Source organism: Oncorhynchus kisutch, linkage group LG25 (genome assembly GCF_002021735.2).
Source record: "Oncorhynchus kisutch isolate 150728-3 linkage group LG25, Okis_V2, whole genome shotgun sequence".
NCBI classification, from domain to species: domain Eukaryota; kingdom Metazoa; phylum Chordata; class Actinopteri; order Salmoniformes; family Salmonidae; genus Oncorhynchus; species Oncorhynchus kisutch.
In genome coordinates this window covers 9,966,620-9,982,771 of record NC_034198.2, presented here as the reverse complement: position 1 = coordinate 9,982,771, position 16,152 = coordinate 9,966,620, and the positions used below count along the sequence as shown (strand labels likewise).

Genomic DNA, 16,152 nt, shown 5'->3' with positions numbered 1-16,152 from the left:
CCAGGGTTTTTCTTTATTTTTTACTATTTTCTACATTGTAGAATAATAGTGAAGACATCAAAACTATGAAATAACATATGGAATCATGTAGTAACAACACACCTCCAGGCTGTGTAAGGGCTCCACAATCACAATCTCTCAAGGAGAATGATGGAGTGCTGGCTTCCACAATCACCTGACCTCAACCCAATTGGGATGGTTTGGGATGAGTTGAACTGCAAAGTGAAGGAAAAGCAGCCAGCTCAGCTCATGTGGGAACTCCGTCAAGACTTCTGGAAAAGCATTCCAGCAGAAGCTGGTTGAGAGAATGCCCAGCGTGTGCATCAAGGGAAAGGGTGGCTACTTTGAAGAATCTCAAATATGAAAAAAAATATCTATTTTTTGTTGTCGTTGAAATTTACTCCCCAATTTCGTGGTATCCAATTGTTAGTAGTTAATATCATGTCTCATCGCTACAACTCCCGTACGGGCTCGGGAGAGACGAAGGTCGAAATCCATGCGTCCTCCGAAACACAACTCAACCAAGCCGCACTGCTTCTTAACACAGCGCGCATCCACCTCGGCAGCCAGCCGCAACAATGTGTCAGAGGAAACACCATCGCGGACGGCTGCGACAGAGCCTGGGCTCGAACCCAGAGTCTCTGGTGGCACAGGGCACTGTGATGCAGTGTATCCAAAGACATTCAGCTAAGAACCCTTTTCACAAGTCAAAATGTATCAATTTTCCCTGAGAGTTTCACTTTGGGAACACTCACTCCCTCCAGCGGTATTGGTTGTTGTGGGTTATATGTTTAAAGGTGATATATGTGATATATGTGCATATGTAAAAGTTTGGTAGACCACTGCGCCACCCGGGAGGCCCCAAATATAAAATATATTTTGATTTGTTTAACACTTTTTTTGGGTTACTACATGATTCCATATGTGTTATTTCATAGTTTTGATGTCTTCACTATTATTCTACAATGTAGAAAATAGTACAAATATATTTAACACCAAACTTTTGACTGGTACTGTATACTTACATATTCACATATATCACCTTTAAACATATAACCCACAACAACCAATACCGCTGGAGGGAGTGAGAGTTCCCAAAGTGAAACTCTCAGGGAAAATTGATACATTTTGACTTGTGAAAAGGGTTCTTAGCTGAATGCCTTTGGATACAACAGTATTGAATTTCCATACCGATTTGGCCCAAATCCATTTCCAGGGTTGAAAGCTTTATGGCCGGAGCTCCCATAATTTACGCCCAGTGGAAGGCTAGGTTGAGCCTTGACTGCCAAGACATAGGGGGCAAGGGGTTATTTTCACTCTGGTCTTACTGACAGTGGATTGTCATGGAGGAAATGGAGCCATGATTGCTGTCCGAGTTCAGAAATAGACATCCGTCTTCAGGGTTCCCTCTCCGGCATTTTGTATGTGACAGATGTGGCATTTCCCCACCTTTCTTTACTCCTAAGCAGGTTTGATGATTCGACTTGTGTTGACTGAGAGCAAACAAACCCGAGACTGATGTCTGATTACTAAATTGCAGTGTGGATGTGTAACTACCCGTTTGTTGATTATACACTCGGCCCATCTGAAAACCTGATATCTGACAGTGAACTGTCATGTTTAGTCCTGCATCACAAGCAGACGTAGCACTTCTTATTTCTGTTCCTTATCTGTTCTGATCTTTAGGCATTGGTTCATTATTGGGTGGCATGGATCAAAAACTGATTGACAATGTCAATCTCCTATCAGCAATCCTTTGACGAGATGAAAAAAAACAACAACCTGAAAGGTAGGTAATGAAAGAGTATGGAAGAGAAAGAGAGAGGCAGAGAGGGAGTGGAGAGGAAGAGCAAGAAAGTGCTTGCTGATTAGATCGCGCTTAACTTGGGTTTTTGCTCACACATACGCAAACGAATATGCAAGTGCGCCTGCGCACACACACACATGCGCGCATGCATATGCGCACACACACACACTGCAAAAGCTTGTTCCTTACCCTGCCCATACTCTTTACAAGTGAGTCTGTCCCTCTACATTTCTGCCACACAGACTTCAGAATCCCAAACCAGTCTGCACTAATCAGCCCAGTTGCGTTGTTCCTTACTGCACCTTACATCAGTGGGAATTTGGTTTTAATATAGAATAGGGGATATCATTACTACCCACACTTTCTCCTTTTTGTTAAACAAGCACAACGTGAGTCCAAATACAGCACTGTTATCTATTGCCTATATCTACATAGGTAAAAATGTAATCTTTGATTGACACAGTGCTAATACCTTCTGCCAGTTTGATTCTGTTACAACCTTGAGGCTCTATCGCTCCCCATAATCATGATGAACTACAAATTACATGTGGTTGTCTATCAACATCACAAGACATTATTAGTGTGTCATAATGTGTTGTGTTATGTATTGTTTTATCGTATGTAATTGTGATTTGACCTCAGGAAGAGTAGCTGCTGCCTTGGAAGGAACTAATGGGGATCCAGAATAAATCCAAACTATGTAAAAAACCACTACTTAGCTGTGTAACCGCACTACAATAGTGGGTGGGCAAATACCATTCTTACATCTATTAGCATTATATTTGAGTCGACGACCAAAACAAACAAACGCAATATTGACAGTAAACCAACATCCCCAAAAATATGCTCTCATCAACAGTGACTGGATGTGTATGTACGAAGTAAACATCCCTTTCGTAAATGTGGACTTACAAACAATCTCTGACTACATAAACATCCCTAATTGAACGGGCATGTGTGTTTCACCTTGGACTGGATGTGTAAACAACATGCATGTATAAATCCGACAAAAGAGTGGATGTCTAATCGAGTACACGAGGGTACACGAGGCGTTTGCGGCACCGACAGCGAGGGGGACACCGAGACGCATTGAAAACCAAAAAGAAAAGTGGCAGAGAAAGAAAGATACAGTTATAGTCATTAATAGAGAGAGAGAGAGAGAGAGAGACAGCTCTCTGCATCCTGTGTTATCTGGCGAAAGGTGGAGGCATGGGAGGATCATTGTACTGGAGGCTCATGTGCGAGTCTGAGATACAGTGAGAGAAGAGAGGGAGAGGGGAGAAAAAAAGAGGCTGATTTGCAGCTTGTCCCTGAAGACGGGGAAAGGATTATACTCACAGAGAGAGAGAGACACACACACACACACACACACACACACACACACACACACACACACACACACACACACACACACACACACACACACACACACACACACACACACACACACACACACACACCACACACAGTCTCAGCAGCACAGTCACACACCCTGCCTACCTCCAATCTCCAGCTCTGCACTTTGCACTCCTCCTTAGCTCTTCATTGGCGCTCGATACACACACACACACACCACACACACACTCCACTGCCATGCAGAGTCTCTGCAAAGAATACACCGGCACAGGACCAGTCAGGTACGATCCATCCATTCCTGCTGCTCTATAATTGACAAATTCCGCATCAGTGGACTGAATGAGTGGTGCTGAAATGAGCCATGCAGGGCAGTCAGCTCAGCTGCGTACAGTAGCAGACCTTCTTCTTGCAAGCTGCATGCACCAAGATTATCTGGCTTTTGCATAACCCAGGAAGAGAAGCAGAGGGAGAGGGGCTGGATGCTCGAAGTGAGGTGGAGCCCAAATCCTCCAGTGCTCCGCTCTGCTGCCCAGGGAGAGAAGTATGCGGCAGCCAGGCAAGGCACATCAGCCTTAACCCGGATTGACCTTGATAAGTTAATGGACTATTAGAAACCATGTGGAGCACTAGACAAAGTCTCGCCTTCTTAAACGGCACAGTTAGCCTATTGCCAGTCCATTTCTCAAGTGGCTGAGGCAGCCACGAATATGAATGAGGTTGTGAACTAATAGACATGTCAGAGCAAGATGCAAATGGTCATGTCGTTTACATGATCTATTAATCTTGTATGTTGTTGTGAAATAGCCGTGTAGACAATTTTTGAAGGGTTGGAATTCTGATGAGCATGTTGGATGATGCCCTTTTTACGCTGATGGCTTCTGATAATATCTTACTTTATTTTTAGCATACTTAGAGGTTTTGCTTCGTATATCGGAAAGAGCTGCAGCTTTGGTGATATATAAGGGGTTGTCTATACAGCCCAGAGAGAGTATTGCTGACTCCAAATCAATTTGATGCTTTTGAAGTTGATGTATTTTCCAAATTCCCCGACTTACAGAATCTGAGACTTCCGAATCCTTTTGATATCAGTTTGTAAATCCCCAGATATCTAGAGCTTTCTTTTCTTGAAAACAACTTTCAATGAAGTGGCGGTGTACTATTGCAGCAGAGAATGTCAGCTCCAAATTGAGGGGGAATTTGCGTTTCGTTGTCATTCCTTTGATCCTGCTTTTAATTTTTTTAAAGAATTGTTTATCTTTGATATAATGTCACCCATCTCGCAGAGCACTTAATTATGTTTTCGCTATGATGGCTTAATTTCTCAGTACATGTGTTCATCATCTAGTATGTTTATAGCCAGGTTCCCATCAGAATACTCATAAACACTGCAGTTAAGGTCAACTTGACAGACATAGACCACCCTTTTGATACACTCTCAAAGCTGTCATTTCCCTATTACAAGATTCTGTATTTTTTCAAAGCTGATGAGAGAGGGGTAGGGCTGGTCTGATTGTTGTCTGTCTAGTCTGGCTGTGGTCTGACTGCGGTCTGTCTGTGGTCTGGTTGTCATCTGGCTGTGGTCTGTCTTTGGTCTGGTTGTGGTCTCTGGACTGGTTATGATATGGTTGTGGTCAGTGGCTGTGGTCTGGCTGCGGTCTCACTGTGTTCTAGCTGTGGTCTGGCTGTATGGTCTAACCGTGTGGTCTGGTTGGGGTCTGGCTCAGTGGTCTTGCTGTGGTCAGACTGTGGTCAGTATTTATGGTCAGACTGTGGTCTGTATTTATGGTCTGGCTGTGGTAGGGCTATGGTCTGGTTGTGGTCTTTAGGCGGTCTGACCGTGAGGCTACAGCAGGTTGGTTGTGATGGAAACTCTGACACCCAGAGCTGACCCAGCGGACCACACACACACACACACACATTTCTTTCTGTTTAATTGTCTGCTAGACTGAATCAATTTCACATTAGCCTTCCTTTTCCACTGCGCATCAGTCTTTTTAATTGCTTAGCCTACTTCACTTTCCATGAAGCAGTTGACTTATGACCATTGTTGAATATTTATGTAAAATGTTGCCAGTTATGAACTGCTGGCGTGTGAATTGCCTCAGAGTGCATCCCGTTTGCAGTCAAAGCAATTATGCTTAAGCAAAATGAGTGGATTCAGCAAATTGCTAAAGATTAACCAAAGAAGTGCCGTCATGCAGTGATCTTTACGGTACATATGCTATCCATAGAAAATGTTTCCCTTGGTTGGCATAGTGTAGTATACTGATGTAGTATGCTTGTGTTATGACTCCAAAAACAGGGCTATTCGATTAGGGTCTTGCAGGACTGAAACTCTCCTGGTCGCGATCCAATCAGGGACCGTGACTGAACTTTGTAGCTAACGAATGACATCCATTTATCAATTAACTGGCAAGCAGTGAAGAAGCCAGCAATACTTCAGTCCTGCAGGGCTGGTAATTAAATAGCCCATCTGCTCCAAAATAATGCACGTTCCTCACTCCAAGGATGCAATAATATTACGTTATTTGTGTACCATAAGGTATTGCATGCCCTAAGTAGGCCTCTCTCATCACGCCTACTCCTCGTATTTGTGTTATTGAACCTATAGTAAACCCTTATTCATGACATTGTGTACACGCTCCACCCTAATGCTGCTTGGTTGCACCTCATTCACAGAGCTAGCTGCCTGGCTGAATCCCAGTCTTAATTAGTCTGCATTAATAATTAGTCTGCGTTAATAGCTCACAGACTATGACTCATCCAGCCCGTGCTTTCAGTCAATGACACATCACTCAGCAAGAACCTGTGTCTGAACCCAGAGGGAGAGAAAGTCTCCTCACTTCCAAGCATAGATCCTAGCCTGGGACAATGTTCGCAATAGCAAATGACTGTGGCCATGGTTAACACAGTCTGCATTGTCAAAACCTAAAAATGACACGCACCAGCTGTAGTACTGTATAAAACTGTATAAAACTGTACAGGTACTGTATAAAACATATTCCAAAACATAATCCAAGGTATAATCATAAAGTGAATTGAGGTCCATACGATATGCAATGGAATTTCATCATCATTATGTAATTACCATTTCAACCTTTCTATCTGAAGTGGCCCATGGGAGGTGGGGTTGTTATTTGGCCCCCCATGTTTTCTTGGCAAAAAAAAAAACACCCCAAAATCTGCCTAAACTGATTTTAATTAGGAAAATCGGTTCCCATGTATTCCCATGCATAATAAGAGATGTGATCGTGTAAGCAAGGTTTGAAACAATTATGTTTTAGTCAAATATTATGAAACTCTTTGAATTGGGGTCAATTCGCAGTCTACAATTGATCTGGAATTATGTTCCAGCCCCCTCGACCATCCGCTCAAGAAAAAATTGGCCTGCGGCTAAATCTAGATGATGATCACTGATGTACAGTTTCCGCTGACAAACGGTCACAAATTTGTCTCAGGTCCTCCCAGTGACACTTCACTGAACAATCTGTTCTTGATTGTAATTACAGGGTGTCATGTGCTTAGCTCTGTGACAGGCTGTCGGCTGATGGACCGTGGTAAACTGTGGTACTGTACTGTAAGATGTGGGTGGGATCTTTAGTAGAGAAAGTGGTATATGCTATGAATGTACGGTTTGGGCCAGAGGCCATTGGAATATGAATGAATTGTGGTGGAGAGAGAAGGAATAGAATGAGAGGAGGAGAGAGCACAGTAATGAGAATCTGCAGTAGTGTTTGTTTGTTTGTTTGTGTGTATGTGTGTGTGTGTGTGTGTGTGTGTGTGTGTGTGTGTGTGTGTGTGTGTGTGTGTGTGTGTGTGTTTGTGTGCGCATATATATGTGTTGAGGACATTGAGTTTTCATGGTGAGATGTTTATCTCTGGCAGAACCAATTCCCCCTGCTGGGAGCACAGGGACACACTCAAATAATATATTTTTCATAGAGCACCAATATATTTCAATATTTTGTCCCTAAATGGATGCACACAATTTTAATGCTCTTCATAATTCTGAATAATACATGCAGACAAACACGACTGTCTGTACTTGATAACAGATTTGTTTCAATATCCTGTACTCTGGACCCAGCACCCAAAACATTGATAATCTATTATTTTCCTATTTGCATTACTAATGGTTAACATGTCAAACCCTCCATTCACATTGACTAGAATTAAACAGTGGAGTCGGTAGGGTTCAATCCCCTATGTTTCCAGTGCTATTCTGAGGGGTCAGTCATGGTCTTCCAGTAACCAAGCTCTTCAAAAACAGGAAGAGCTAACTGAATTCTAACTGTATGCAGTCCAGCTGTTGGGTGGAAGGAAGCAGTGTATCGAAGCCTGGTCCCAGATCTGTTTGTGCTGCCTTGCAAACATTTGACAAGACAGCACAGACAGATCTGGGACCAGGCTAGTATGTCCATGGTTCAGCAAGAAAATGTTTGAGCCGGAGGCTGTCAGAAAGCGGAGATAGCTGTGTGATATCAAGTTGTGAAAGTAACATGGCTGACATCAGTGACCGTCGACCAACTCAGGGAGAGAGTAAATGAAGGAAGGAAGGTTGGTGAGGGTAGCTAACAACAGCAGAGGGAGCACCCCCCTATCCACATCAACGGGACAGTAGTGGAGAGGGTAGTAAGTTTTAAGTTCCTCGGCGTACACATCACGGACAAACTGAATTGGTCCACCCACACAGACAGCGTTGTGAAGAAGGCGCAGCAGAGCCTCTTCAACCTCAGGAGGCTGAAGAAATTTGGCTTGTCACCAAAAGCACTCATAAACTTCTACAGATGCACAATCGAGAGCATCCTGTCGGGCTGTATCACCGACTGGTACGGCAACTGCTTCGCCCACAACCGTAAGGCTCTCCAGAGGGTAGTGAGGTCTGCACAACGCATCACCGGGGGCAAACTACCTGCCCTCCAGGACACCTACACCACCCGATGTCACAGGAAGGCCATAAAGATCATCAAGGACAACAACCACACGAGCCACTGCCTGTTCACCCCGCTATCATCCAGAAGGCGAGGTCAGTACAGGTGCATCAAAGCAGTTACCAAGAGACTAAAAAACAGCTTCTATCTCAAGGCCATCACTAACATTGAGTGGCTGCTGCCAACATACTGACCCAACTCCAACCACTTTAATAATGGAAATTGATGGAAATTTATGTAAAAAATGTATCACTAGCCACTTTATACAATGCCACTTAATATAATGTTTACATGCCCTACATTACTCATCTCATATATATATATACTGTACTCGATACCATCTACTGCATCTTGCCTATTACCGTTCTGTACCATCACTCATTCATATATCTTTATGTACATATTCTTTATCCCTTTACACTTGTATGTATAAGGTAGTAGTTATGGAATTGTTAGGTTAGATTACTTGTTGGTTATTACTGCATTGTCGGAACTAGAAGCACAAGCATTTCGCTACACTCGCATTAACATCTGCTAACCATGTGTATGTGGCAAATAAAATTGGATTTGATTTGGAGGGATAGGGAGGAAGGTGGAAAGGAGGGAAGGAAGGAAAGAAGTGATTACTTTAAGGAGGGAAGGAGATATGAAATCATTTTGATAGAACTTGGCCAGAACACAAACTTACCACTCCCAGAGCTGAGCAGAAATAATCAGGAGTCAGTGTGAGGAAATCATTTTTTTTTAAATGGCCTCTGTCACACCTCCCATGTCAGCAGCGACCAAGGTTGTTGTGTTTGCCCCATAATGAGAAATGTTTGGCCACAGCCTTGAGCCAAGCCATTTGGAATTTGTCCAGACTCCAGGTTGGCTGAAATACGACGGCGCCCGGGCAATGACTATCACTCACCGCGTCTTAAGTTCCGCTTTAACTCTAATGAACACTAGCTCCGATGATGAATCTTTGGCCGCCTCACAAACTGTACCGGGATGACGACACTTTATGGACGAGATAGGTCGAGGAGAGAGGGAGAGTAGGAGGGGTGAAGGAGAGTGATGGCCTCCCCCTACAGTGACAAAGTTGACATAAAAGATTCAGTGGTGTGAGTAGGAGAAATTAAAAGGATGTTCGTCACCAGTATTAATGGTGTAATTAACGTTCCCGTAACATTTCTAATAACAGGTGAGGAAGGGACCTGTGTTGGAGGTGACGGGTCATTAAGAATCCCACCGCTGTGAGTTATACTGCCATGTCAGGGGGTGGAAAAGCACTGGGGAGGTACAAGGTTCCTTGTATATAGATGGATTGAACTGGTTTCATTGCAAATGTCATTTGTTATATTAATATGATTTGAATATCAAATTAAAAGTGAATATGCCATCTATTCACATCACTTTAAGAATAGAATAGAACTGTCAATACTATTTTGTCCAATCAATGTGAAAATATGCCTTTGGGCTTCACACATGTTCCATTAGAAAACCTTCAGCCTACGATAGATTTTCCCTGTCTCCTCTAACAGATATTTTGCTGCCATGGCTGCATCATGGAATCCCTGGATCCCTGCCCTACTCCACCACAAGATTTACATCTGAAACCAAGTCAATCATACCAAACCCTGCAAAAAGCATCATCACAGTTATTGCTATGTACTGAACGTCTTCTACGTTTAAACAACAAAAAAATAGACTGCTGACATGCACGATTTTGGGGAATTGTGGACTAATGAACGAAATGCTGAAGAGTGTTTTTGAGTGAACTATCCCTTTAAACTGGGTGCAGGGCACCAGCCCTTGACTGTATTTACCTTAAGAACATGTGTGGCGTTCTGAGAACTTTAACAGCTGTGTGGCTGTGGCTCTCTAACCTTGAGATAATCACATGTAGAGTAATGGGGCTTAAACTGCAGAAGATCAATATGGATCCCTCTAAAAGCGTGTTCATAAGACATTTGATTTACTGTATGGATTCAGTGCTTTCAGCTGTTTAGATACTGTAGGCCGACGTGCCAAAACAGAGGGGAGTGCTCAACGCCTTATGTAACATTTTGAAATAATGCATTGACGCATGCACTGCTATGGTTGATCATGTTATCTGACATGGATCGTTTTCTCCTTTATTTATGAGTTGACTGGTGGACTATATTGCGTCCAATTCTGGATGCACAGCTGCGGTTGCAGACGGAGAGTTTGTGTGGGAAGAGCCTGTGTGTGCGCGTGTGTGTGTGGGATTCAATTCACGGGAGACAGTGGAAAAGCTATTTTCTACGGTCTGGTACTGCCTAGCCAGCAGATCTAGTTACTATGGATGTTCTGAAAAGGGACGTTCACTGGGTTTCCCTAGGCAGCTCATTTAGCTCCTTTAGTGACCATCCTTGGTCAATTTATTTAAGCTATATATCTCCATGGCCAGAAGGTGGCGCTCTGAAGGAACAGCTCACAACCAATCACGGCTTCTAACACTGAATGGTCCTGACACGCATGGGTGACAAACTTGCTGTCATCGCCAAGATTTGTGACCTCACCCTGTGACAGTAGTGTCCCCTTGAGGCCCCAACAAGATATGCTTGACTGTTGTGGGCTTTGGCAGATGCTACAGCTGTTGGGGCTATATATATATACATTGTTTGTGTGTGTATGTATGTGTGTATGTATGTTTGTGTGTATGTGTTTAGCTGAATGAGATTTCCTTTGGCTCTGGGATTATCGGTAGCCAATGACTGGATCATACGTACATGTCAGATGGCTCTGAGAGAGTCCTATCTCTCCAAGCAGCTCCTCCACAGGAGGTTGGTGGCACCTTAATTGGGGAGGACGCGCTCATGGTAATGACTGGAGTGGAATCAGTGGAATGGGATCAAATACATTAAACACGGTTTCCAGGTGTTCGATGCCATTCCATTCGCTTTGTTCCAGCCATTGTAATGAGCCGTTCTCCCCTCAGCAGCCTCCAGTGATCTCCTCCTCTAACACCCAACATACATACAGCAATATCTATCCTGTATTTACCTTTATGGAAAAGTAATGATGATATCAAATATTTTGCATTTGTTATTAAATCTATGTATAACCAGAGCACATTTTCTCACCTTTCACTTCCTCTCTCCAATCCAACCCCTGGCCCATGTTTCCTCACTTTTGACCCCTTCAGGCCGGGATAGAAGAAAGGGTCACAAGCTCTCCGCTGGGGATGCCGAGTTCCCGCGGGAGTACCACACCCTGGGCCACGGTGGCACGCGTCGTTTCCCTGACAACAACAACGGGGGGCAGGAACCCACCTCGGGGGACCGCCAACGCCACAACGACATCGCTGCCAAGAGCCTGGAGGCCCTTACGAACCTTCACAAGGCTGACATAGAGCGCCAGCGCGGAGCCTTCATGGACCTCCAGAAGAATCAGAAGTACCCGGCCAGCCCCTGTATGTCTCAGGGCCAGGGCTCACCTAACTGTGGCCGCCAACAGCAGGTAACATCTAAATACTCTCAACACCATGGCCAGAATCAACCCCCCAGCATCTACCCTGATCTCTTTTCACTTTGTGAAAGAATTGGTGTAAAGAATATGGTGACAAATTATATTACTTATCAATTTCTTTAAGATCTACCTTGGCCATAGCCGTTGCCCATCCCAGGTACAAAAGCAGTTGAGAACCACAGGAGTATCCAGGTGTCAATTCATCAGTTCATCATGACATCGTTGGCTAGTAGTTATCAGAAGGTGTCAGAGGGAGAGGGAGATGGAAACAGAGATTTGAGATAGGAAGGACAAATAGAGATACTGTATATACCCTTATCCCTTGCCATCCCTCTATCCTGATCCCTCCATCCCTCTACCTCAATCCCCTCCCTGAGAATTCTGCCGTCTCTCCACACTCTCTCCTCCATCGGGCCAAGTATCCCTCCATCCACTTCTCTCTTTCCTCCCCAGCTTTTCATTTGCTCTGTGTATTTACCCTGGCGCAGCCATTTATCTCTGTACACAAGCGAGCGAGAGAGAGAGAGAGAGAAAAAGAGGGAGAAAAAGAGGGAGAGATGGAAAGACAAATAAAGAGAGAAACAGGTGGAGTCCGTGGTTTCCATGGCAACCCCCCATTCCCATATAAGGAAGTCAATGATATCATATGGCTGGTAATGCCTAGGCAAGAAGAGAGAGTGGAAGAGAGTACGGATGGCAGCAGCAGAGAGAGGGAGAGAAACAGAGAGGAATGAGTTGTGAGAGAAAGACTGAAACTGGGATTGGGCTGTAGTGGTATAGAGAGAGAGAGGACACTCTACTCTGCTTGGCTCTACTTTGTATATAACCAGACCAACACTGCCTGGGATTTACTGATTCCTCGGGGGCTCGTGGGAGAACAGAGCGAATGCCGTCAGAAAATGGAGAGGGGGGAGGAGGAAGGAGAGGGAGGCATGTGGAGCAGCATGCGAACCGACGAACCACCACCAGTCACCAGCAGTAGCAGGCTCGATAAGTAGCAACAACGGTACCAGTTCTCCCTTTCATTATTTAATGGAGACGTGCAGAATCCTGTTTGTTCTGGTGTTACTGTGGGATAGATGACATTCTGCTGCCTCATGTGATGCAGAGAGAGGGAGAAAAGGATAGACTGAAAGGGGTGAGGGAGAAAGAGAACGCGTGCAAGAGAGCTGTATCTGTACCTGACTGCGTGCGTGCGTGTGTGCATGTGACCATGATCAGCAAGTGTCTGTGTGAGTGTGTAGGGGAGACCAGTGCAGGTAAGACATGATGTAATGGGTATGCCTCTCCTCTACTCCCTGCTTTCTGCAGGGATCAGAGGACGGGTGTGTGAGTGTGTGTATGATATGTGTGTGGTGTGTTTTGGCTGGCTCATTCCGGGGTGGTACTGGCATGCAGGTGTTGGCCAGGTGTGGATGTGGTGCCGCAGTGTCTGAAAGACTAGGAGTGGGACTGTGTGTGTGTGTGTGTGTGTGTGTGTGTGTGTGTGTGTGTGTGTGTGTGTGTGTGTGTGTGTGTGTGTGTGTGTGTGTGTGTGTGTGTGTGTGTGTGTGTGCGAGAGAGAGAGACAGAGACAGTGAGAGAGAGAGAGAGAGAGAGAAAGAGAAATTAGCTGCTTGGCATGCAGGTCAGGCATGCGTCTCTCTCTCTCTCTCTCTCTTTCAGTACATGTCCATTGTGGGATTCAGCTTGTGTGATTGAGAAATATGGCAGCCCATATGGGCATTGTGTCACGGTGCATAGGGGCTCGGGTTTATTGTGTGTGGGGCAAATGTAATGTTCTGAAACGCCCTCTTGTTAGTGCATATTGGAGGAGAGGTGGGCAGGGGAGGCTGAGGTAAGAGGGGTGAAGACAGAAAGGTGGATGAAGACATGAATAGAAAAAGAGTGGGATGTGGGAGAATGTTTTCAAGAGGATGCATATGCACAAGTCTACTGGTCTGTTAGCGGGTGGAGTTGAGAAGAGTATGTGCATCTAGCGGTAGGTGGTAGTGAGTATGTGTTGAGTTCAGGTAGACGTGTATGCTGAGTTCCACATCTGACCATAGCACCTACTCCCTAGGGGGTAGGGATTGATTTGGAATTCAGCATATGGTTAGGAGTAGAGTGTTCAAGAGAGATCTTCTTCAAGATGCGAGCAGCGTCCCAGTCCTCCAAGTAGATATACACAGTAGGACACATACATGACATCCAAAACAACTATTCTCCACATCATACTTCAATTTCAAGTTTAAGTAAAACATGTACAAAGTAGACACTGATATACAGTGTAGTTATAGGGTAATACAAATCAATAAAACACCATTTAAACAGAAAAACACAAGAGAGGTGAGGAAATAGAATCCCTAACATAGGGGTCCTAGTGACATTTGTCAATAAGAGCCTTGTGTCGAGGCATGGCCAATAGAATGGGGTCTGATTGGTGGTAGTATGGCCGTGCAGGCTGACAAATGTTCAGGTAGACACATGATTGCTAGCTCCGACTCGGACAGAAGCCTGCAGGACACACAATGCTCTATGTATCTGGGTCACAGGAGCCCGCAGGCCTCTGTTCTGTTGGTTTTTTATCCCCAATTCGTATCTTCCTCCCCTCCTGCCTATGCTCTGCTCTGTCTATCCTCATCCAGCTTTTCTCCTCCACATCCTCTCTCAACAGAGGGTAGGAACTCATTGAATATTTCCTCTCAAACCAGTGTAGGACAATTTTGACTTTGCAGCTTGCCCATCTAGCGGAGTCAGTTCTGCCTCAAGGACATGACTCATCCCAATAAACGTCAACCTGCTCAAGAGCTATCTATTGCAGGATAAATCAATGTTAGATTTTACATAGCTGGCCATAAATGGATGTTACAATTCACTTTATGGGTTGGTTCTGTAGGCTTCTACTACAGATAGTAATGTGATTAGACTATACCTTCATATAAAACAAAAATCGGAGTTTGTCAGATTTCCAGTCATTGCAATTAATGTTATACCCCTTGATCTTCAAGAATAGGACTTGGAAATATGGAAACATAGATTAGCCAAATTGTTTTACCTGAGCGTAAGCCAAAAACAAAGGACTTATTAGCCAGCCCTACTCTGTTGTTTATGATTTTGTTGTCATGGAGGACTGATTGGGCTCATTCCTTCAAGTTGAAAAATAAATGCTGCTTTTGGGAAAAGTGCTATTTGCATGTGAAAAATGAGCGCAGTATTCTGCATTTGCTATACTGTAGGCCTATTATTTTATGTTTTTTGTTGGTGACACTTTGATATCTTGATAATTTGCAGCTGTTTAAGTCTATCAATAGTACACAAGTTTGAGCATGTGTCTGTTAAGCATAAGGGAATCAGCACAAATAAGATTGAGAAATAAAAGCTCTACTTGTGGTCTTCTTAAAAGAAACTACTTTTGACAGTATGGAGCACAACACCACGTGGGGTTTAGACAGGATGAACTCCCTTAAACATTTTATGCCACAGGCTGGTATCTGCACTGCAGCTGTTGCAAGAGCACATTTTTCACTAGCTAGGTGTCCTCTAGTCGCAAATATAATGATTGATAGGCAGCTTAAACGTCTTCAATTCAACCATTATTGGGTTCAAATATGCATGTACAATTGGGAACAGCCATCCACAACAACCACAATCTGAAAGGTGCAGATAGCTAAATGACAGAGCAGCAGTATGATTCACCTTAATTCGCTATGTATATCCAACCCAGTATCACAGATTATTGTGAAATAGACACAAATTGCTTATTGGAAATGTGTGATATGCGCACAAAAAAAAAGAAACAAAAATGGTATACAGTGCATTTGAATCCCAGATAAAAACAGTAGGTTACTTAAATTGAATTGAAGGAGTTTAAGCTGCCTATCAATCATTCTGTATATTTCTGGCCCTTCTTTGGGCACTGTGTTAACCTCTAGATGAGCTTCAATGCCATACAACTCTCCCTCCGTGGCCTCCAACTGCTCTTAAATGCTATTAAAACTAAATGCATGCTCTTCAACCGATCGCTGCCCACACCTACCCACCCATCCAGAATCACTACTCTGGACGGTTCTGACTTAGAATATGTGGACAACTACAAATACCTAGGTGTCTGGGTAGACTGTAAACTCTCCTTCCAGACTCGAATTAAGCATCTCCAATCCAAAATTAAATCTAGAATCGGCTTCCTATTTCGCAACAAAGCATCCTTCACTCATGCTGCCAAACATACCCTAGTAAAACTGACTATCCTACCGATCCTTGACTTCGACGATGTCATTTACAAAATGGCCTCCAACACTCTACTCAGCAAATTGGATGCAGTGCCATCCGTTTTGTCACCAAAGCCCCATATACTACCCACCACTGCGACCTGTATGCTCTCGTTGGCTGGCCCTCGCTTCATATCCGTCGCCAACCCACTGTCTCCAGGTCATCTAGGTAAAGCCCCACCTTATCTCAGCTCACTGGTCACCATAGCAGCACCAGCCCGCAGCACGCGCTCCAGCAGGTAAATTTCACTGGTCACCCCCAAAGCCAATTCCTCCTTCGGCCGCCTTTCCTTCCAGTACTCTGCTGCCAATGACTGGAACGAACTGCAAAAAT

The 16,152-nt window shown here is 44.3% G+C and overlaps 1 protein-coding gene across 8 annotated transcripts in view; it reads left to right on the top strand.

Moving 5' to 3' along the window:
- Nucleotides 1-11,360: 11,360 nt before the first annotated feature.
- Nucleotides 11,361-16,152, top strand: part of LOC109869962 (SRC kinase signaling inhibitor 1-like) — a 46,858-nt gene continuing 42,066 nt past the window's right edge. For 7 of the 8 annotated variants that reach the window (XM_031804879.1, XM_031804878.1, XM_031804875.1 and 4 more), the window contains exon 1: nucleotides 11,361-11,559. In XM_031804879.1, the coding sequence (XP_031660739.1) occupies nucleotides 11,473-11,559 (87 nt within the window). In that variant the 5' untranslated portion in view covers nucleotides 11,361-11,472. Of the gene's footprint in view, nucleotides 11,560-12,070; nucleotides 12,575-16,152 lie in introns of those variants that run through there. The other variant, XM_031804881.1, reaches the window with a different exon arrangement.